At 48.5% G+C, this 24,072-nt stretch overlaps 1 protein-coding gene across 1 annotated transcript; it reads left to right on the plus strand.

Moving 5' to 3' along the window:
* The first annotated feature begins 1,223 nt into the window (after positions 1-1,223).
* slf1 (SMC5-SMC6 complex localization factor 1) lies at positions 1,224-22,441 on the plus strand. The gene is made up of 17 exons (XM_067231362.1): positions 1,224-1,658; positions 2,326-2,407; positions 2,507-2,732; positions 2,866-3,019; positions 3,222-3,347; positions 3,550-3,612; positions 4,132-4,278; positions 4,639-4,805; positions 5,008-5,142; positions 5,316-5,457; positions 5,578-5,743; positions 5,934-6,079; positions 6,279-6,421; positions 8,869-8,948; positions 12,483-12,575; positions 13,439-13,621; positions 21,818-22,441. The coding sequence occupies exons 1-17, from the start codon at positions 1,548-1,550 to the stop codon at positions 22,330-22,332; spliced, it is 2,679 nt and encodes an 892-aa protein (XP_067087463.1). The 5' UTR covers positions 1,224-1,547; the 3' UTR covers positions 22,333-22,441.
* The last annotated feature ends 1,631 nt before the right edge of the window (positions 22,442-24,072 follow it).

The raw sequence follows: 24,072 nt of genomic DNA on the forward strand, positions 1-24,072 counted from the left end.
CATGGTATTACTGTACCTTCAATAACAACATACATGTAGATTCTAACATGTCATCATTCTTACAAGGTTATTGCAAGGTAAACTGCCATATACAAGAGAGATGAGGCCCATCAATAAAATGTGGATGGTCATTCTTTTTTTCTTAAAGAAGAAAAAACTTAATGGGATTTTGCCACATCCACTAACCCCTGTAGAAATCACCTGTTCCTGATTTTATTAATAATTTATATCCTACCATTAAACCATAAAACAATGATGTAACACTTTTTAGCATGTTGATGACACTGGGGTAACATACATACGTAATTAATATACATTTAGGGTGATATTTAGCAAATGATTTTAACTAAACGTTTTGTCTAAGGATTAAATATCATGGTATAGGCTACATACCTGTTTAAGTTGGACAGTCTTTTCAGTCTGTGTTTTTCAAGTCCTTTAGGTAATAAGGATTGTTTGTAAACAATCTTTCCCCAAAATATATGTATTTAGACCTAAGGCTGACGCATGATAGCCTATTACATTAAATTACGAAACATACGGATTATCTCATCTATTCCATAGCATAACATAATGCATTACTAAACACGCCTTCAGATTTAGCATAAACGTTTATGTTTTGTTTACGGCTACAAGACCTCAAAGGGATTAAAGGGCTGTTTTACAGGTGATACGCAAGGGGTATCAATACAGCGTCTTAAACCTAAAACGCATCTAGTAAACAGCCTGCAGTGCAGCCGGGAAGGTACACACCTCTCAAAAAGAGCGCACGTTTGTTCACAGTCAATACTCAAACCTGATATCTTGATACAATTTAACCAGTGAACTCGCCTCCCTGCACAACAGAAAGCGTCTCTAACAACCACCCGGAAACAACCTCTACATTACTTCCGCATACTGGAAAAGTCCAATATCAGAAGATAAAGGGGAAACGTATTCATATTTGTCAGCACTCCAACGTTAACGTGTATTTGTGTTCGTTACGGTGTTATAAAATGTGTTTAAATATATTAATAATACAATTATTATACGTTACTTTAAACATTAAAGGGATTCATTATTAGGTATTTGAGATGAGATTTCCAAGTTTCACCCCCGGAAGGCTACACAACAATATGTTCCTGTCAACGTGGGTGGAAATCTGTCCTGTTTCGAATTGCTTTTACAATAAGCAATATACTTCATTATACATAAAATGAAATTATATACACATGCGATTTTTTTCGATCCGTGTAGAAAATAAATAGCGACGGATGCGTGTTAAAAACTTTGTATCGACTGGCAGGTCTAATCGAAGGGTTCAGAATTTTGGCGCTATTATTGTTGCCGGACATCAGATCAGCTGACAGATGCAAAAGAGGTAGCCAACGACAAAGCAAGCATTTGACACCCTTTCTTAGTCTCGAGTTTGTGTCAAAATCAATGTATGTCGTGAAAACATGAATGATTTAGAATCTAGGTCGCACGCACATTTTAAGTCATTCTGATCAGTTAGTAGTTAGTTAGATGGCTGGCTACAGTTGGCTGTAACGGCTACGTCGAACAGAATGGTGGACAAAAAGCATGTTTTCCAAATGTCTGGAATGGATATACCCCAGAAGAAAGGCAAACTAATCATTGGAATCCAGAAACTGGGTGGAAAGTACATTGGTGGATCTGTAAGTAGTGTTGACAACAACAGTTGGAAACCCAATGGCTTTCTGTCTCTGTGTGTGCACGTTTTACATGGATAAGTACACTAAATAGTTCCTACATTCCAGCCTAGTGTAACACATTGTCCCTACACATCAAGCATTACACAACCACGTTCATTAATCGCGAGTACCTTTGTCCCAGGTGTACTGCCTTATCCATCTCCTTTCTTGGTAGATGATAAAGACTGTCATTGAGAATGCTGGGTCACACCTGTCAAACAGTTCATTCAGTGAAATATGAACAGTGGGTGATTAGCCCTGAAGAATGACCCTAATTGGTTTTCCAATGCTGAGATGTATTTTTGACACTGTAATTTTATCTTTGCCCTCAATTGCCTCTTATTATAGTTACAGTACTGTAGTCTCCATGCTGTCCCAGGGGTACATGATGGGAAGTTAACCCTTACCCTCCTATAACATGGCATAGAAAAGCAAAACCATTCAGTTAGCCTAGGTTTTACCAAGCTTCTTGTGTTATCACTGTGCTCAGTCCCTAGGCAAAATGCTTGGGGCTTGACTGACGTTATTCACAGAGGAGAGCTACTTACCTTAGCGATAACAACCCTCAAACTTGTGTTCTTGGTTTGTGTATGTATTATCCATAGTTTTAGTGGGCTTATTTATCTTCTAGGTCTATAAACAAGGCATCATCACCCATCTAATAGTCACTGACGCACTCGCCAGTGAGAAGTTCCTGGCTGCTTGTGCAGAAGGTGAGTGACAATAACGATGTTGAGGCTTCCGTTTCGAAAGAACATGGTTTATTTCTCCTGTTCTTTTGTTTCCGGAACTTTCTCTGTTCTTTCTTCCAGGCATCTGGATAGTGACCCCAGAGTATGTGTTGGAGAGTGTGAAGAAGGGTTCATGGCTGCCGGAGGAGCCCTATGAGCTGGATGTCGTCTCCTGGACCCCCGGGGCCTCAAACCCGGTCCGAATGTGGCGGGAGAAGGTGGCCAGTGGGACCTCAGCTGGGGCATTTGATGGGTGGAGTGTTCTCCTAATGATTGATGAACCAGATCGCAAAGGCAAGTTTAAGAGGTGAGGAGTCCCATGCAATACAACAGTATTGGAAACTGAAATAATCAACAATTATATGTCAAAAAACACAAACCAAAAAACAAATCTTTGACATGAAATTGAAGACACACACATATTTGTTTCTGTCTCCTAGAATCCTGGAATCGGGGAAGGCCTGTGTGTACACACATCCTCCTCTGCCTCACACCATCATCACACACGTGTTGGCCAAGCCAGTTTCAGAACATGCCAAGTCTAACAGTGCACCGTGTTACCCGTTAACTCACGTAGCCCAGCATCTGTTTGGGGTAAATGACAACAAAATATGAATGTATTTCTCCCCTCCCCCCCATGTGTTTCATTCGTTGAGGGTGTTTGTCAATCACTGTGGATCATAATGTCCATAGTAAACAACAGATAGGCACCTGCTTCTTTAAATACAATTAAGCTAGTTAAATCAGGTGTGTGAACCAAACAAGGTGCTAAAAAGGGTTTGTGTCTCCCACACAGGACCCATGTTCAGATATGGGTTCACCCTTGACAGAAGAAGATCCTGCCCTGGAGTCAGAAGGGAACATTGCTGAAGTGTCTTCCGAGCTGGAGATGGCCCTTAAGGACTACATTTTTAAATTGGAGGTGGGGAATTGCTCCCTTTTTAAAATCGCTTTGTGTTCAGGCGTGCAAGACTTTTTACGAATCCAGTTGTCGTTTGAAAGGAAATCAAAATGCAGGAGGATGTAGCATTTCCAGATGCCATTGTTGTAATGGCCACCCTACCTGCATACAGTATATAACCTTTTCTTTCATTTACCGGGTATTTCTTTTTCTTCTTCTACAGCGAAGGAAAAGACTAGTCTTCCCAGAGTTCCTAAACTACCACCACCCTACGCCCCACTCACAGGTGTGTCCATCCGCTCCGAGCATATTAATACATCTGCCATGAGGTTACACGATTGTAAAAATGAACATGCGATTCGTCAGGAAGATCAGGTCATTCAATTTCCTTTGTGTCAGCCCACTCCGATAGGAAAGCGACATACCAAGCAAGGACACATCATATCCGGGTCACCTGATTAAACCGGTGCTGTCACTTGATTTGTGAGGAATGATTGGCAGACCTATTAAGGGTGGTCTCTTCTGTCCTGTCCACGCTTACCCAAGTGGATTCTTTTCGAAGATTGCCATTATGAACGGTCATGTCGTTTTTTTTTTTTAGACCGTCTTACCTCCATATTCACAAGGCCAATAAGTGACAGTAACCAAGGTGACATCACGAACCTAGAGAGAACATTACCTCTGGTCTCATTACCCTTTTCACTCCATGCCATTCTTCGTTCTCTTCCTTTCACCTAACGTTTTGTACCGGTGTATATATTTTCTCCTGATATCTCTCCCCACACCCCTCTCTCTCTCTGACTAGGCCGTGGCGGCGGACTTCAGTAACGTGAGGAGTCTGACAGAGTGCGGGTTCTTCACGCAGGCCTTAGAGGAGATCCAGAGCTCCGTGTTTCCTGGTCGTCTCCCTCCGGCGCTGCTCCTCACCTCTCTGATGCAGCACGCTCTGCAGGTAGAAGCCCTCTCTCTCTCTCTCGCTCTCTCGCTCTCTCTCTCTCTCTCTCTCTCTCTCTCTCTCTCTCTCTCTCTCGCTCTCTCTCTCTCTCTCTCTCGCTCTCTCTCTCTCTCTCTCTCTCTCTCTCGCTCTCTCAGCCCTTCCCTTCGTTCAACAGGCCCCAGCGCTACTGGACACACTAGTTTACTGGTCCAGTCCTTGTGAACTTCACCTTGTGGAAATTCACATGTAGAAATAAGGAGATGTTGTGTGTGTGTATTTGTAGTTTTCAGCCAGTTGACAGGATATACAGCTTCTGACATGATCTCTGAGTTGAGTTCCCCAGTGGCATCCTGGTCTAACATCTGTTCTGTACAGGGGGAGGCTACACCTTACTTCCTCTGCACCTTCTGGAACGTTCTCCACAAACTCCTGAGGAACAATCCTTCCTGGGGCTCGGCCACCAACACCAAGTACTTCAGCCAGCTGCTGCAGTGTCCCCAGTGTAAGAGAGGGCTCTGGGCCATGGTGGACTCATCCCTGAGGTACATGCTAGCTACGTTAGCACGCTAGCTGCGTTAGCACACAAGTTCAGACATGTCCGGCACATACATGTTCTTTATGTCCCCTAAACATGTATTTACTTCTATTTTGGACATCGTGTCAGACTGTGTGTTGTAATGACCTCTAATATCAGCCCCCCCCCCCTCTCCTACTCTTGTTTTCCTTGAGGGGTTGTTTCATCAGGTACAGCATGTCCGGTGAGGCCACCTGTCACTCACTCCCCAGCCCCGCCTCCCCTGAGTTGCTGGGCTTTCATGGCAACCTGCAGGCGTTTGTGCTGAAGTTGTTCCAGTGTGAACTTTCCTCTGCTAACACAAGGTAACCTGTCTGACAGGGAAGTTTTCTGCCTAGCACATTTTTTTTTTTTTTTACGCCTACGTTTTCTTCCTAGCACATTTTTAAGAAGGTTTTACTAAAGAAAGCGCATGTCCAATCACTGGCCAGTGCTATTCATCACAGCGTCTAATAAAGCACTCTTCAACTCCTCTCAGAGAGTCAGGAGGCCAGCGCTCCTCAGTGCTCTATGGAAGCTTCTGGAATGTGTGGGAGCGTTCCACGCTGGGCTCGCGGTCGGTCAAGCAGCTAGCCCAGTTTCTGGTCCAGGCGTCCGTGTGGGAGCTGTCCGCCAGCCAGGTAAACCTCCCTTCACAGACACCCCCTCACTGCTGGACACAGCAGCCTTGCTGGAGTCACATAGTTCCCCCTTCTTCAACCATGGTCCTCTCATCCGCTTCTCCACTGTGTCGCCCACAGGAGGACTCCCTGGAGTGGGACAGGAGGCAGAAGTTGGTGCTGGGCCTCCAGGACATGCTATCAGCCGTGGTGGAGTACTGGTGCGGGGAGCACTACAAGCTCAACCGCTGCCTGGTGGAGAAGGGCCTGGATGACCTGGCCGAACACATCGCCATCCTCTGCCAGGGTGCGTCACCTGAGACACGGGACACAAGCACGCAAACACATCGCTCTTGATTTGAATAGAGATCCCTATCGGAGTCCTATCGTATTTTCTCTTTTGGTTTATTTGTGTTTTTAAATGACGATGACAAACGAGGCAAAGTGTTTTTTGTTGTGTGGAGTAACGTCTCCATTGGTTTGTTTTTCCTCGCCAGACCTGTCACCTGACGTCCTCACGGCGCTCGTTCCCAGGATGCCCTCCAGCAGGCTGAAGATGCTCACTGCTGACGCCATCTTCCGGAACGTCTGCTGTAGGCACGGGCTACCCCTGGGGGTGGAGCCCCTCTCTCTGAGGAAAGTGGTACGTCCCACCACTGGATGTCACTTCCTTGAACTCTGCACAACTCTGTTGTTGAGGGGTCATTCCTACTGTCCATCTCTTGGTATCGCATCTCCTCTTGTAGCATCCTAATATGTCCTGATCAGCTTGAACCAGCCAACACACACAGAGACACACCAGCTATAACAAGCAATCTACTCGTGTGTGCGTGTGCTGACAGGTGTCTTCCTACCTGCCTGCTCTGAGGAAGTTGTGTAGGAACAGACCAGGTGGTCCCAGGGTCCCCAGGACAGACGGCAGGGGCCCGCGGCCCGGGTCTGAACCCCCCGCACACAGCTGCAGCAACCAGGGCTCCACACCAGGGTCAGTACAAGCACCATCTGTCTGAGGGCTGGGCCCACTGTTCCCGCTCGTGTCTGTCTCTTTCTTTCTTCCTGTCTGTCTGTCGTCCTGTCTTCTCCCGTTTCTGTCTGCTCCCCCCCCCCTTCCCGTGCAGATGCTTAAAACACACACATCACGGCTCGGCTTACAGCAGATGATAAGAAAACAAAGGAAAGGTTAAAGAAAAGGTGCTGTGAGTGTAAGGGTTAGAAAGAATGAAGAACACAGCAGGAAGGCGAGGGGGGGGGATGGAAGTGAAAGAGGGGAAGAGAGAGGTTGGACGGTGTGTGTGGGGGGGAATAAGCATGGGGGCATATCCCGGTTTTTCAATATCAGTCTGAGAGAGGGCTGTCAGGAGGGTTACAGCGAGAGGTTAGAGAGCCAGAGACTGGTCCCGACAGCCGGCTGGCAGACAGATTGCCCAGACCCCCTTCGCCTCCTCGCCCATGCCCACGCCCCATACTGGGCAGCTTCCCGCTGGCCTGCCCTGGCTGGCTGTGCTCCCATCACTCCTGCCCTGGCTGGGAGATGAGCAGCCGTCACCAGAGAGCAGGTTCATCTGCAGGCTAGCGGCTCTCTCGTAGACCTGGCCTCCCCTTCCAATCTTTTCAGCCCTGAGAACTTAATCAACATACTCACTACAGACAATCTGCTTTTCTAAAGGTTCAATGGAATTCGCTTCAATCCTTCAACGGGAGTCTCCGTTTCACCAGCAAAATCGTTTTAAGTGCCTTTTCCCTCCCCCGTACATTTTTAACCACCAGTCATGTCAATAAGACGTGGAGATCAAGGTGGGCCCACGGCATGAAAGGTGTTTTATGAAGAGGCCAATCGAGCTGGATATACGAGGAAGAGAAACCTTGCAGTGTTTCTTCTCATTTGGTGGTGTTTTTGTGTGAGCATGACTGCTGAGGACGGGGGGGAGGTGCGTGTGTGGTCCTCTAAGGACAGCTTGTTGCTCGTTACCATGGCTGCTGGCCTGGCGAGAAGCTCTGTCTGATTGAAATCTCACTTCATTCCACTGGTCTAAAGGTACAATAGGTACAAACGATTTTTTTCAGTAAAAAAAAACATGTTTTTGTCCGCTATAAACCTGTTGTGTGAGTTAATGAGGCCCTCTGAAAATTGTCTAGCAACGGAGACGGCTCAGTGGAATGTCAATTTCAAATTTTGGAGCGGCCCGCCACTTTCCAGACAGTTATGTTCCGGTAATCCTATCCCGGCCAATCGCCTTCAGCGAGCCGGGCCTGCCCCCTCTGCTTATTTAATGAAACCACTGTCAATCAAACTCGAGGAGAATTTGGAGGAAAGCACGGAAGTTCAGACAAGAATCGGGGTGTCGTTTCTGTGGAAGTCCAAGGTCTGTCACATTCAAATGCCACAAATGCACACAGAACTACAATGAAGGATGTTGAGAAATATAAAGGGGAACAAACGATTTCAGAAAGGAAGAAAGGATTTCCGATTGCTAAAAGAAGGCGGTGTTTGGCCCTCAACACGGTCTTATCAAGTTGAAAAGTACCCTTCACATGTACAACAGTACCCTTTCCTTGTGGAGTGGAGTGTGTGTGTGTGTGTGTGGCGCACACTGCCCTTGGGTGTGGGATGGTGGGAGGCCAGAGTGACAGAATGCTACCCCCGCTACAGGGGTCCGCTGGGAGAGAGAGGCAAGCGGGCACACTTGCCAAGCGCTGTCTGATGCCAACCTATACCGACAGGGGAGGTTTGGGTTAAGTGGGTTGAGCGGAGAGGTGGCATTTTCTCTCTCTTTCACGAGCGTGCACACACACACACACACACCTTCACATCTCTTTCACAGAGTCGTCCCTGCTAATAACAAGCTATGTGACAGGACGTGTATTCCACACTGCTCAGAGATCATTCTCTGCCTCTGAACAAGCCAATTACCAGGGAACAAGCATCTCCCCCTGTAGTACGAAGGGGGTGTCCTTCCCTCTGTCTAACACACGCGCGCGCGCACACACACACATCAGACGTCCTTGTCGCGTCCCGTTTCCCCACTCATAGCACTAGTGACAGCACACAGCTATTAGCACGGCCTGTCTTTGAAGAGACTTCACTCACTTCCACTATTTATTCTCCCTAATCTTTTTTTATTTTCTCCTCCTCACCCCCCCCCCCCCCCCCCCCCATATATTGAATTCTCTGTTTTTGAAATCTGCCCTGGAAAAGGATTGGTGACACTTGTTTGTCTTGTCTATTAAAATATTTGGGGTAAGCCCGCAGAATTGTTGCAACTCAGTTCATTGCGTGGGTGGAACAGCACAGTCTGAATAAGGGAAGCATGCGGGGTGCTTGGTACTGTATTGTTTTATCCTCCTGAATAATAGAAAGGACGTTATGAGTCATGATGCAGGCTTCTGCACCATGCCCGCACCCCAGACTGAGTTTCTTTTCTCCCTACCCAGAATGCCGAGCGGTCCTGCTAATGGATCAGGCCTGGGTAAGGAGAACATCCCTAGAGGTCTGAAGAAAGTCAATGCTGCAGGTGAGACCTGCACCCCTCCCTCACTCACACACACACACACACACACACAATCACGGATTTGATTTAATGGACCGATGCACAGCACCAGGTCATCATTTAGGAGAACGCGAAAGCCACGTCATCGTTTTGAGCTTAATGAAGAGCATGAAATGCATGTATAAAACCACAGAGATTAGCATATGCCAACGCAGTCCTGTAGTCAGCTGTACGGTGGCTCCTGTCGCTGCAGCGTAGCGCGAGACGAGCCCCCGCCCCGCTCCTCCTCCTCCCATCGTACCTGCTTCTCATTGAAATTCCACGTCCCCTCTCCACCCCCCCCCCCCCCCCCCCAATTCTAATGCACCTTTTTATATAAAGACCGGATGGTAAATAAATACATGTAGCCACACACAAAAAAAATAATGGGGCCAAAACAACAACAGGGCCAGGTACACACAATGGTCGTCAGATCCCCAGTTTAAGAATATTAAATGCAGCAATTAGGGCCGAGCAGTGAAAGTGAGTGACTGCGCGCGGAACTTCCTGCAATTAGAGGCTTGGCACTCGGCGTGAACTCTCCAAGGTGTCAGGGCTCATCTCTCCCCCCTCCACCTGATCAGAAAGGCCCCGCTCTGGCGAGGGGGAGGGAGGGAGCAGGCGAGGGGTGGTGGGTGGGTGGGGTGGTGGAGGGAGGGAGGGGGGGGGAAGGGGGGAGGGCAGAGGCAGGAGACTCAAGGCTGTTGGCATGTGTTGTTTTTCCACTACGTGATCCCTATACCGATGCAGTCGGCATTAATTTTTGATGAACCATCGGCATATCCTTTCCTCTCCTCGCCTTGCCCTCCCATCCTTCCGCTTTGGCACACTCTCAACCTCACACACAGGCAGATATATATATATATATATATACACACACACACACACACACACACACACACACACACACACACACACAGTTCAGTTGTACTTCCCCATGTGCCACTTTCTTTGCAGCTTATCTCCAGCTTCATGGCCACTTGTAGCTCTCTCTCTCTCCCCAGCAGCTGAGAGGGGCTGAGTGCTTCTGCAGGTTGTCTGTTTTGCTATCTCTCTGCTCTGACAGCTCAAACAAGTCCTCTGTGAAAGGACCGGCCTAACTCCATCTCAAACACACAGACTCTGGGAGTTATATAAAAAAAAGAAGCTGAGCGGCTTTACTAGATGAAACGTGAAGAAGTTTGCATGTAATTGCCGGGTAATGTAGGTTACAGAATTTTGGAATTAGCTTATGGATATAAAACTAAGCTGCAGTGGCTTGTTTTTAGTGTTTTCTAAGGTCCAGAATAACCAATACTTGGCAATACTTTGCTTTCCATCACATTCCTAACAACTAGCATTGTTATTGGATCTTTTTGCCAACAGCTTTTGGGTCCAGCTCGCCAGAGACACTTACCAGGAGTGTCGAGACGGGAATGAGGCAGGGGTATAAAGAGCAACACATACATTTAACTTTTCTATTAAAGTGTGAAATGGAGGGATTGTTAGGGGATTTATAGAAAAGGACAAGCGGATTTATCCTTTCGGTGCTTGTAAATGCTGAGCATGCAATTACCCCTATAATGGAGGCGTTGTGTCCAAATTGGAGCCATTAAAGTGATTTAACAGTGCGTGGATTGGCCTTGGCATTTGCGAGGATGTGTACACATGGGGTGCTGTGGAAGGGGTGTTTAATCACAGCGTTTTCGAGTCCCTGTAATGGCAGAATATGCCGTGTAGCACACTGACCTGCCACAGAGGAGAACACCTCATTAAGGCTCAGCTTCACTCCCAGTTTGGTACCGTTGTTTTTTAGTTGTTTAGTTTTTTAAATATATATATATATATATATATATATATATACACACACACATCATTTTGATTTGTTCTTATTATTTACAACTTGTTTTTAGAACAAATGAAATAGGAGATTCTTACTCTGAAAAGTACACAGCAGGAAGGATTTAAATATATTTTCTTCGGTCTTCTGAGAATCCTTAAAAAGCTGTGCTGTCGGCCATATGTTCCAGTGTAGTTTTGTTTTCCAGTCCAGTGACACTAGAGGATGTTCCCTTTCAGGTCATGGTTCTGCATCATAACACAAGGGGACCAGATCCTATTCACCAGTCCTACTGAAACTTCTCACTGTCTGCCTGCTTCTCCCAGGCAGCCGAGAGGAGCCGGGCGCAGGGACGAGTGGTGCTTCCAAACACGTATAGAGAGCCAGGATCCATGTTGGATAGAATTTGCATTGCGACCGCGATGTTTTAGCTTAAAATACAAATAGGATTTTTTGTTTTTATGTATATTTTTGTGAGGGATGCGCCTAGGGAAACGACATGTGACTTAATCTCATCTCTGCTTTAGAATTGTTTGGGTAGAATTGTGTCTGAAGGTGAAATGAGGCGAATGTTCCTCTTTTTTTTTTTTTCTCGAACTACTGCACCGATAGAGAACCTGAGCCCTCATTCACCGCCCCTTCAACCTTTCTGTTAGGTGTGAGTGACATTTAATGCATCCGCTGGCGCCTCAAAGACACCTCCTTGGAAGAAAGGAACCGTTGGATGTTGAAGAGGACTGGAGCATTTGCAATATATTTTTCCCCCCCGCGCTTTGAAATGCAACATTTCCTCCTCCCTTCTCTGCCGCTGCCTCTCTCCCCTCCCTCCCTTTCTTCCCCCTGTCCTGCCCTATCTGGTGGAGTGTATCCAGGGCACAGCGCGACGTCCTGGGGAGACCTAGTAAAGCGTTTATTAGGGGCTTTGCAGCTCTGTATTATACTGGCAAGCACAGAGGCACTCATGCTTGGTCTTTAACTTCCCTCTGAAGTTCAGCCATACATGAAAAGAGGGGTACTGGCCGTCTAATATATTCCTGATTTAATATTGTATCAAAAAGAGGGCGAGGGGGGGAGGTGTGTGTGTGCGGGGATGGAAAGTGTAAATAAAAGGCTTCAGCCGCTCTGTGGCCGTGTGTTGGCGGTTTGCTGATTAAATATCACGTGGTCTGCCGTCTGATGCCCGGTGGAGCTTTTGAACCCTGGACGTGTGAACAATCCTGTTGGGGGCTTTGTGCCTGGCCTGTCGACCAGAACTTCCTCCTGACGAACAATGCAGGAGAAGGGGATTCCTACAACCGGCGCCCGCCGTTAACTTTGGTGGAGCCCTGGTGTAAGGGGAAGTGCAGTCCCCAAAAAGAGGGAGAGTTAGGCGAGAGAGCCTGTCTTTGAGACGTTTTGTTTCTTCTTTCTATCCCCCCCCCCCCCCCCCCCCGTTTTCTCCCCTTGCTCTTGAATCGCATTCTCATTGGAGGGTCGCAATTTTTTAGGTCAGTTTTCCTTTTTTGTTCTTTTTTTTGGGGGGGCGGTGGGGTGGCTGGGGACATTTTTCCGGCTTGCTATTGGTGCGTTCGCTGCAGAGGGGGACAATGGGCAGGACAGGACACACCCTAATTTGGGATTTCTCTTTCTCTCCTACCCTCTCCTCCTCTTTCCTGTCTGTCCATTCGTCGGGGCGTGTGTGTGTTTGTGTCCTGGCGAAGGGGAGACCCTCCTCCACAGAGCCTGCAAGATGAACCAGGTGAAGACCGTTCTTCAGATACTGGCTCTTCCTGGGACAGACGTCAACATTGAAGGTAGGTGTCCTCTCTCTCCCGCCGAGCTCACCGTCGGGTGCCCAGGGGGGGGGGACGGGGGGGGGCGACGATTAAGCGAAAGCGAAAAAAGAAGGGCGGCGTTTGCGTCATCGCGGCTAACCTTTTAACGGAAATGTGAAAGGGTGTGTCTTAGAGAAACGGGGTGGGTTCGGGGCTCCGCTTTGCAGCCACTTTGCCAAGCGAACACACGCCCTCTGATATTTCCAGCGGCTGGTTTTGAGTCCTCTCAGGGCAGATATAATCGTCACTGTCGCCTTTTCGTCCCTCCCTCCCATTTGAATCACTTATGCATGTGAATTGAACGCCTCTTCCCCCTTCGCTCTTAATTGTAGCTGAATGTCTTCGGTGGAGTGCGGGGGTGGGTGAGGTGTGGAGACTGAGACTGGTGCAGTCGGGGTGGATCGTTTTCTGTTGCGACGACAGCCCCGCTCTGGTGCCGTGACACACAGACCTGTCCTCGAGGGCTGAGGCCCCTGGTCTCATCGAGGATGGAGCGTTTGTCAGCGGGGGGGATTTGTCGGGGTCGCGTTTTGGTTACAGAAACGATGCTCGCCGTATGTCGTCGTGTCACACCATGATTTTTCCCGATTGAGTTGAGGAGTACTTTATTTATTGTTTTATTTTTAATCTTAAGGCGGTCGTAGCGGGTTAGTTTGGTCGAAGTAAAGTGATATTGTATATTTTCGTTTTGTTACAGGAGGCAAAAGGTTTTCTTCTCATTGGCATTCCCAACTCTGCTTTCCAAGTTTTAGCAGAGTTTAAGGATGATAAATGTACCCTGGTCTTCTTGAGGACTTTTCTTAACCGCGGTAATGTGTGTGCACGTGTGTGTTTCCCCTCAGACCATGCCGGTTGGACCCCCCTACATGAAGCCTGTAACCATGGCAGCACCGCATGCGTGGAGGCCCTGTTGAACCATTTCCCCAGCCCTCACCTCAACAGCCAGGTGGGCGGAGTCAGCCCGCTGCACGACGCGCTGCTCAACGGACACGTGGACATCGCCAAGATGCTCCTGCAGCACGCAGGTCTGGCGCCCCCCCCCCCCCACACACACACTTAACACTAGCTCCTCGAAATTTCACTGCCCCATGCTCGACGTCTCAACTCGAAAATCATCCCCCTTCTCGCCTCCCCCCCCCGTTTCGGTGCTGTCCAGACACATTATCCTTCCGCTCCATAAGACATCTGTTGATGTCTCTTTTGAAGCGATTGGAAGAGTCAGGCTCCACAGGTTTTCGTGGGAGACCTGTCACATCCGAAATAGTTGCGCGTGTCGGAGATGTTTGCGCGCCACGTGCAATCGCTGCTCGCGGAACTTTGAAGCAAGTGTGACACGTGCCAAGAAAGGAAAACCGAAGAGTGGAAGGCTATGGGGATTGTAGGCGTTGTGTGTGTGTGTGTGTGTGTGTGGGTGCACTAGCCCTAGACAGCATTGAACAAGACTAACCACAGTAGGTGGCTAGCTTGTTGCTCGCCTGCTGCCTCAGTCCCTGTCTGACTAATTATAGTTAATTTGATTCGACGGCGCCATTAACACATGTACATATTCTGTCCTCAAAAAATAAATGAGGTTGGGATTGTTTGGTCCCGGAGAGAGGGCTTTTTAGCGTCGATGGGAGAAAAGGAGAAAATTAAAAGAGGTCAGAGGAGGAGGCTGCTTGTAAAATTGGAAGGGAGAGTGGAAGTTTGCGTGTGTGTGTGTGTGTGTGTCTCTGTCTTGCAGACGTCTGGGCCCGTCTGGGGTGTCTGGGTGCTGCCAGGCCCTAGTCTGTGACAGGGGGGAATAGACCGAGATGAGAGCTCTCTGTTCGACACTGCTCACCTCCACTCACTCCTGTCTACCGACTTCCTATTTCTCGGCATCTTGGCTGGCTTTTTGGACCAGGATCAGTGAGAATGAGGTCAGTCTCTTGGTCTGTCCTCCTGTCGGTCTGCCTCTGTGAGTCGGGTCAGGACTCCGAACAGGAAGACGCCCCTGAGCGCGTTTGATTTGTTATTGTTATTATTTTTTATCTCCAAATAACTAGACTGTAGTGTACTGTAAGCTTTTCAGCTGAGGAAAAAACAAACAAAAAAAAAGGGGTTGCTGTCACAGCATAGCCTAGACGGTTTTCACGAGAGCCTAAACTCCTCTGGGCTACATGCTTAGCAGACTGCCCCCCCCCCCTACACACACACACACTGTATTGGTGTGCCTCAGCAGCTTGACAGGCTGCAGAGTTGAGCTGCCAAGGCTGGGTCCAGTCATAGAGGGCAACACAGCAAAACAATCAGGGCCTCTCAGCACTGAGCATACTCACCCCGCGATAATGACCTCGGTTGGAGGGGAAGGTGGGGGAGAGAGGGGGGGGGGATGACGGCAGGGGAAGGGTGGGAGGATCGCTCGAGGCCCCCACCCTCGACCCTGGGGTGCTGGCAGAGGAAGCGTGCCATCGTGGCTGAGGGCAAGGCTGGGCCTCTGCCTCGCTCTCTCTGTCTCCGCTCAAGGCTGGCCCACATGACCCTGTGTGTGTGTGTGGTGGGCGGAGTACGCGAGTGTGTGTGTGTGTGAGCATGCCTGTTTTTGTGCAGGTCTATGTGCATGCCAGCTTCAGTATTACTTTCCTGTGTGTGTGTGTGTGTGTGTGTGTGTGTGTGTGTGTGTGTGTGTGTGTGTGTGTGTGTGTGTGTATCCATGGCTGTGTGTCTGTGCCCCTGTCTCCTCCTTGACTGGGAATGTTTAATGTTGCAACAGGGCCATGGCTCCCCTGATTGGAATGGAAAATGACCCGGAGCTGTTGGTCCTCCAGGGTGTGTGTGTGTGTGTGAGAGAGTGGGCGGGGGGGAAAGAAAAGAAGCCTTCAAGCTGTCACCGTCCACGCCACCCTGCACCCTAATCTCTGGTGGCAACCCCCTCTATACAGCCCCCCCCCCCCCCCCCCCTCCCACCTTAGTACGCATAACCAGCCCTCTTGCCCCAGCGCACCAGCACCCTCGACCATAGCCCTCGCTCAGAGACATCTGCAGCACAATCCCACACCAACACTGCACTCTTCTTCTGTGGTTAGTCACAGCTACATTACCTACATCCCCCCCCCCCCCCCCAGTGTTTGACTCTGTTTTCCTTCCTTGCTAAACTAGTTGTGAAGTGTTTCATTGAGGTCGGTGTGTTGCTCCGTCGCCCGAGCGGCTGTTTGTTTGTCTTAGTCTCATTCTTTCAGTCGTATACACACACGCACACACCAGCCCCTGCTCCTCAGTCCCCTGACAGATCTCAATGAGGTGTGTGTGTGTGTGACGCCGGAAGACGTCATTAGCTGAGAGTTACAGGAAGAGCAAGGTCCCCCTAGACCGCCTCCCTCGCTGGAGTGTGTTCTTCCCCTACGTTCTCTCTCTCTTTCTCTCTCCTCCCTCCCTCCCTCCCTCCCTCCATCCCTCCTCCCCTCTATCTGTCTCACCCCCCCTCTCTCTCTCTGTCTCTCCACCCCCTCCCCCCCCCTTCTCTCTCTGTCTCTCCACCCCCTCCCCCCGCTCTCCCTCTCCACCCCCTCCCCCCCTCTCTCTCTCCAGTCCCTCCCCGCCTCTCTCTCTGTCTCCTCTCCCTCTCCTCCTCCATTCTCTCCCTCCCATCACGGTGTCTCTTCGTCTCTGTCTAACTGTCTCTCCTCCTCTCTCTTCTCTGCTGCCTGTGTTAGCTAAGGGGGACTTAGAAAGGGGATTGACAGTTGTGAGAGAAGGGTAGACCACTACCACCCCAACACCCCATTCCATCAGTCAGGCTCTTTCATAATGGCCTTTCTGCGCAGTATCTTCGCAAATACAGCAGGTACTACCTTATATAATATTGTATATTATACCGTATATAGACATATGAGAGGAACGCAAGTCTCCCCTGTGTGTGTGTGTGTGTGTGGGGGGGGGGGGGGTTGTAACACCATTGAACTTCGCTTTGGAGAGGAGACGCCGCCAAGGCCTTCACTAAGGCTGACCCTCAAAAAGACTTTTGTCCAAGGAGGCTGTTGTGTGAGGTACATGGATACAGCTGCATACTTTCCCTCTCTGCATGTACCTGTAGGGCGTTGATATGTTGGACGGGGAGCGAGAGAAAGAACTACGGTAGCGAGGGCACACTCGACGTAAATCGCTACTGTTTACTATCCAAGGGCAGAGCGCGTCGCCCAATTTCACCGAGATCCAGTAATGGCCGCACGACTCGTACATTGTGTGTTCCCGTGGCTGTGTGGGTCTTTGTCTGGGTTGCGGATGCCTGCTTCTTTCCCTCGGTCGGTTGGCGGGGGGGGAAGAGAATTACATAAATCCCCCCAGCCAGTGGCAGTGCACCCTCCGGGCGCTAATCCGCCTGTAATCTCATGTCTGCCCGGTGTCCGGGCTACAGAACGCCTGACCAGGCCTCCACACCTTCTAGCTCATAGCCTCGCCCACCCATAAACACATCCCCTTACTCATCTTATCAGATATAGCTACTGTCCATATGAATGAAGATGGGGGAGAAAAAAAAAGAAAAAAACACCCATCTTTTCACGCACAACAAGTCAATTGATGATCTCCATGTTGCTTTTCCCTGAGCCTGCGTCGATCCGCGTCGTCGGGGCAGTTTGAGAGGAGGCAAGGCGAAGAGGACAGGAAGAGCCCTTTTGTGTGGCGGATAGGAGTGTAACGATACACTCAGCTCACGATACGATACGTATCACGATACTGGGTATACGATACAATGCGTATCACGATACTGGGTGTACGATACAATACGTATCACGATATTTTGAACACAATTTTAGATGAAACTGATAACAGATTTATTTCCGAATCATAAAAAAAAAATCTAAATATTTCTTTGTTGTACATACAATTTTGTGAACTAAGTTCAAGAGATTTCTGTGAATGCACGCATGACGTAGGTGCAGAGTAGGTTGCGTGCTGGTAGCTCAACCAATAGGATCAAACGGACGTCATATTGTAAACATTTTGCCATAACTCTACGATACGATATTGTAAAATATTTGTATTGCGATATTGTTACACGATATATTGTTACACGATATATTGTTACACCCCTAGTGGCAGAAGGAAGGGAGAAACAGGAGGGGGGAAAGGGGAGTCCTTCTTTGTGCTATGGAAGGGAGGTCTGGAATCGAGGGAAGGCAGGTTGGAAGAGAGGTAGCCGTGTGGCGTGTGCAGAATGCTGTGGAGACTCACTCTTTGTTTTTCTGTTTTTGTTACCGTGCAGGAGTGGTGTGGTGTTGTCTTGGCTGGTGTTTTAGTTTTTTTTTCAGTTTTTTTTTCACCTCTCCTGGTAGCGAGCTCCCTCTGGATGTGCGATGCTGTGCCCCTGGCTGCAGTTCACACACTCTGTCAGGCAGAGTGGGGGATCTGGGGATGGAGAGAGAGAGCGAGAGAGCTGTTTTCTGTTGCTGTGTAGCTGCAGTCTGTCTGCTTCTGCTGCAGCTCTAGACGAGAGAGGGAGCGAGAGAGAGAAAGAGAGAGAGAGAGAGAGCTGAAGAGGGGGATGGAGCCATGCCCTCCTCTCCCTCGTTCGGCTTCTCCCCTCCTCCACTCTCACTTTTGTATTTCTTGTCTAAGCCTGCCCTCTAAAGGCCATAGGGCTGTGCGCTATGCACTGTGTGTGTGCGCGCGTGTGTGTCTCAGGCTGCAGTAGCATTCGTGCGGCATATGAATTCCCCCGCTCTACCCCTTCAGAGTGTGTCTGAGCCTGGCTGTACACACACACACGGCATACTGTAGCGTAATTACCCCTGCTCACATGTAATCCCCCAGGTGTTAGATTTTTTTCTCCAGTGCAGCATATCTGACACCTTGCGCCAATACCTGAACTGACATCAATCACTCCAGCCAATATCATACCATGGCCACTCGCAAAACACAACTGTGTGTGGGATGTGTTTATGTAAAGGAGTCAGGTGGCTGAGCGGTTAGAGAATCGGGCTAGTAATCAGAAGGTCGCTGGTTCGATTCCCGGCCGTGCGAAATGACGTTGCGTCCTTGGGCAAGGCACTTCACCCTACTTGTCTCGGGGGAATGTCCCTGTACTTACTGTAAGTCGCTCTGGATAAGAGCGTCTGCTAAATGTAATGTAATAAAGGGCATGGACATGTTTGTCTCTAACCAGTGTGTACTGAACCCATTGTTTGTATTGTAAATGACAAGGCAACAGCTGAATACCTCATCCATGTTGAGACTGAAACAGACAGACAGGTAGGCAAGCCATTGAAAATGTTGTCCTTCTCTCCAGTGCAAGAAAAAAAAATCATCCTCCAATCACGAAGGCCCCAAGTATCTCTACACGGCACATGTACAACCCAAGGTTGGACACCTCAATGGCAGCCACAGACAATGTCAGTTAGGGAAGAAAACATCCTCGTGTGAAAGCCTCACTTCAAGGCTTTTTTTGGAGGGGAGAGATTTTTAAAAAGTGCCATTGTGTCTGAACAGCGTTGAAACTTTGCTCAGGCTACGTGTCCCTTGTCGGAGTCTCTCAAGGTGGAGAGGAGGGGTGGGGGTGTTGGGCTAGTTGGGGTCACTTATAACAAACGCTGCACGCTCAATAGGCCTGAAGGCAAGGCTAAATCTGTACAGCATGAGAGTGGTTGATCATCAACGACTCTTCCACCTCTCACTTTTGTCTCCCTCCCTCTGTCTCTCTCTCCCTCACTTTCACATTCAGCCTCTCCAGAGCAACTTTGATCTGTTCAGTGCGCTTACGTCCTTGACCACTGCCCCAGCACTGACCCCGCCATTGCACGTCTCCCTGCTAATGTAAAAGTTTATGTAGATTAACGCCACCATTTATGCAGATGTCGCCCTTGCCACTCCAGCCCGACGCGCTGAAAGGTAGGCAGAGAGGGTGACCTCTCCGAGGGCTCTTTCACGCGAGCACCAAAGTGGCAGAGCAGGACACACAATAGTGTGTGTGTGTGTGTGTGTGGTGGAGACTGAGGGTGGAAAGAAATAACTCGAAAGCCTTTCACAAGTTCATATTCTCGAGTGCTGAGGGCATTTCTCCCGACACGATGTTTAGGTTGGTCGTTGCTTTGGTGACACGACCACGAGCGAGGTGTAGCTGACCGCCTAAACAAATCTCCCGCCTCAAACAGTCTCCGGGGTGAGAGAGCGCTCTGTTGAATGGTCAACATCCCCTGTTTTAAGGTCGAAGGCTGCTCAGCAGCAGCCTACACTTACATGTCAGCTGGAGGGGAGGGGAGAGGAGGGGGCTGGTTCACAAGTGGCAGGGACATTTGCGGGGTTGAGCAGTCAAGTGCCCTCCAGTGCTGTTTGCCACAGAAATAGGCCGTCTGAGAACAAACAGAGGGCTCGACCCAGCCTGCACTGTGAGTGTGCGTGGGCCCAACCGCCACTGTTAGCGGCTTCTCTTCCCCGCCAGAGCAGGCTAGCAGACAGAACATGTTTATCAAAAGTGGTCTGGCTTCTTGCAATGCCATGCGTAAACGAAACGAGTCAGAGAGACCACGATGTTAGGTTGGGCTGTGTTGTACTGTGAGGCTGTGATGCTATGCTGTGCTGTCCCACTATGCGCAGTACTGTTTTAGTGAGCTGTTACTACTGGGACTGGTGCTGGCGTTTTGGTCCGCAAGTAGGTCATGGTCATTTTTCAGTTTTTGTTAAGAGAGTAAGAAAGTGCAGATTGTAAACTTTCAAATGACGTATCGTAGCCTACATTGAAATCTGGAAGAAGATATGCTTAATTCAATGTTGGTAGCCTTTAAATAAACTAACGGAGAAAATACCCATGAAAGATTTTAAAACTTGTTTACACTCCTGACAGGCATGTGTTGGGGTGGGAACAATAGCTGATAACTCCACCCCCAACCATAGACATCGGCTTTCCAAATAACTAGCTAACTACCAAATAGTGCGTTTGGTAACAATTTGGTTAAGGAAGGTATACAAACGCATGGCTGCCAATTCTCTGCATGTTTTGCAAATAACAGCAACAGAAAAAAACATGAACACGCAGCCAAGCGCTAGCTAGATGATCACACAGTCCCTAAACAGAACAGATAGATATTAAACTTACCCGGATTTCACTGCAGACTACGGTGTTGGGGAATCTTGTACATTCTTTCATTTCCATCATGCGCGTACTCCAAGTTAAACGAATCAATTATGTTTCCATTTTCGGTTGTCTTATTAATACTTTGTTTAGTGTAATTGGCATCCACATAGTAGCAACTTTACAGTAAACAAACATACCACGCGTTTTTGTTAATGGGCGTTGGCTTGACCTAAGCTAATTGGCAAAAGCCAACATAATCAAATATGCTAATTAAACTCAACCCCCACAACGCCCCCAAAACTCCTCGAGTAAACATGACTTGACAAGCCTAATTATTAGACTAGAGAGTATCTAATGGGCCCAAAAAAGCAACTAGCTTTGAGATATAAGCAGCAAATGGCAAAAAGTGTATACAATTACAAATATTGCACTCACAAATAAAAAATAAAATAAAACGGCAACAGCATAATAATATATACAAAGTCAATAGTGCTGATGAGTTTGCACATCAAGTTTAAGTGACCGTAGCAAACATTGAGGCGATCATGAGATGTGGTCGATTGAGATGAATGTTGTTGATTGAGAAGCCTGATGACCTGCAGGAAGAACTGTCGCATGGTAATCGTCTCGTCTGCCGTGTTACGTAAGTGTGTGTTAAAACAGGGCTCCATCAGGTCACTAGCTCTTAGTAGAGTTTACACAAACACCAAGTGACCCATGAGTCAGTCTGTTAAACATGTCAACTTGACTTAACACTAAAGTGAGCTAAAACCCTGGCACTGTCGCCCACTGGGTAAACAGATGTTCCGCTCTGTGTGTGTGTGTGCGTGTGTGTGTGCGTGCGCACATGTACCCTATTCATATTTGTTGCGACGTCCTTCCAGTGACCCGTACAATTCCGCCTTATTTGCTAATGTTGCTGCTTAACTTGGCTGCTTGTCAGCGCGCTCGTGTGTCATGATATTATCACCGATGTTGCGCTGGCTGGAGGCTGCTAGGCCTAATTAACCCTAACCCTTGTAGATCTGTCATTCAGCAACATCGCCTTCCAGCCATCAGCTTTTCAGCATTTACATGCACTCAGATGTAATCAACATTAGAATATATATTTTTTACTTTATATTTCTACATCCTGATGTCACTTACTAGCTTAAAAGGTTGTCTGTGCCCCCCCCCCCCCCCTTCCCCACAGGCTCCACCCTGCTACAGCAGAGAGACAGACACGGGTGCAGCGCCCTGGACCTGGTCCCCATAGCAACGCTGAGGGAGGAGCTGCAACGCAGCGCCGAGGCAGGAGATTGTGCCCTGGAGGAGCTGGGGTCGGAGGTCAGGGACCTGCCCTTCCTGGAGGCCTGCACCTGCCTGCTGAGCTGCCTGCTGGGCTGCTACCACCTGGAGAGGGGGGTGCCCATGCTGCTGCCCCAGGCCCAACACCAGGCTCCATCCCTGGGCTACAGACTGGCCCAGGCCCTGGAAACCTACTCCCTCCAGACGCTGACATCCAGCTGGGCAGACCCTCGGCTGGTTTGCGTGGTAGAGGACGTGGAGACGATCCTGGGGGTGGAGAAGGAGGTGGCAGGGGTGTGCCAGGCGGTGAGGGAGTGCCAGGCGGCACACACCCGCTTCCTCATGGGCCTGCTGGAGGAACTGAAGGCTGAAAGACACAGACTTACACACAGACACACTCCTGAATCCCCTGCTCCATAATCAGGAGGCATTTGAATCTTTCCAAAAGAGCTGACATTTTTATTTTTTGTTGGACCATAACCACTGGGAAATTGTCACGATTCTCACAGACTTGGAACTGTTCATGTTTACAACCAATTCAAATAAATATATTTAAGTATATTTGTTTTCCGTTTTGTACACTTTTAACACACTGGAGCGAGGTTCTTTCAACAGAAAAACGGCCTCATCTCTCTCCCCCTGTCTCTCGCCCAGTGCAGGGCACAGTTGTTTGTGTTTAACAGCAGCATGACCATGTAATGCCCCGCTCTGAGGCCTGGTCAGTGTGAGTAGATGCCTCACTAGGCTGTGGGGTCCTGTCGAATCTGCACGGAGACAAAGGCGGCTCATCTGGGAGCCATGTGAGAGGGAGGGGGTACGAATCCCTCCCCACAAGCCCAGCTTCACAGGGACAGGCCCCAGGGGCAACAGTCCAGCCCCGCAGACAACAGTGAGAGATGACCTGTTTCCTGTCTGCAGGACTTCAATAGGGAGAGGGGCTTATAGTATGCTACGGGGGAGGTGGTGGTGGGTCTATCAGGGGAAAACAGACACGGGGGATAAGATTGGTCATTCGTGACCCCGGTGGACGTGTGTGGAAGATGGGGGTCATGGGTGCGTGGATGTGACGTGGATCTGTGCTGGGGCCTCAGAGGTCCTGGAGGGAGGGAGACAGGGGTGCTCCATCACCCTGTGGGTGGGTTAACACACACACACAATGAACATGTGGTTGTGCATGCATGGATGATCCCATTCACCTTTCTTGATGATGTCATGCACACACCCACACAGGACATTGTAATTATGCCTTATTGGGTTATTAATGGGAGGGGGGGAGGGTCTTTCTAACTCAGGGTGTCAGGGCGACCCTCTGTTCCAACAATTTGTGGCTGTATCTGTAAAGATAATTTTTTTCCAGCTGCTTACATTTTCCAGACTAACAATGTTAGAATGTCAAATCTAAAAGAATCACACTTAAATCACTATTACCACTGCTGACGCTTCTTGCAGCTTATTCAACAACAGATAAAAACATTTTCAAGGCGCCTAAACCTTTTTCAAAAAGAAATGGCATGTTTTATGAAAGTAAAAATGTTATTTCAATCAAACTTTCAAGGATTTCCAAAGCCCTTGGGTACCCCTCTTCCCTTCAGCTTTCGAAAAGCATTCCAAAACGAAACCTAATTTCAAGGATGATAAAAAATATTTAATATTTTACATGTTTTTTTTAAATAATCAACATACATCAGGCGCATTTATTGGTACAGCCAGATTTACATATTTTGTCATAATGTACTATCTACATCCACCACCCCACATTCCCATCCCTGCCTTGCAACACCATTGGCTGGGATTGGAAACAAGGAGATGTCACAGGCAACACTGCAGGCAAAAAAGTACCTCTAGAACTGAGTCAGGCATACACCTATACAATATCATAAATATTAGACCATTTACAGGCATACAGTATAAAATACAACCATTAATAATTTAAACTAATAATATGTACATCCTTCAAAAAATAAACAAGAAGAGGTTTAAACCAGTGCAAATGAAAGTGCCTTTTTCCCTAAGTCAACCAGATACATTCGAGTACAGTTTCCTCTTAAATCCCTATGAATCACTTTGGTTTCTTAAAACATTGCCAATACTGTACAAACTTTGTATGCAAAACAAACACAAAAAAAGCAGTTGGATGCAGGACCACAGAATATACCCATC

The sequence above is a fragment of the Osmerus mordax genome, chromosome 28, assembly GCF_038355195.1.
Source record: "Osmerus mordax isolate fOsmMor3 chromosome 28, fOsmMor3.pri, whole genome shotgun sequence".
NCBI lineage: Eukaryota > Metazoa > Chordata > Actinopteri > Osmeriformes > Osmeridae > Osmerus > Osmerus mordax.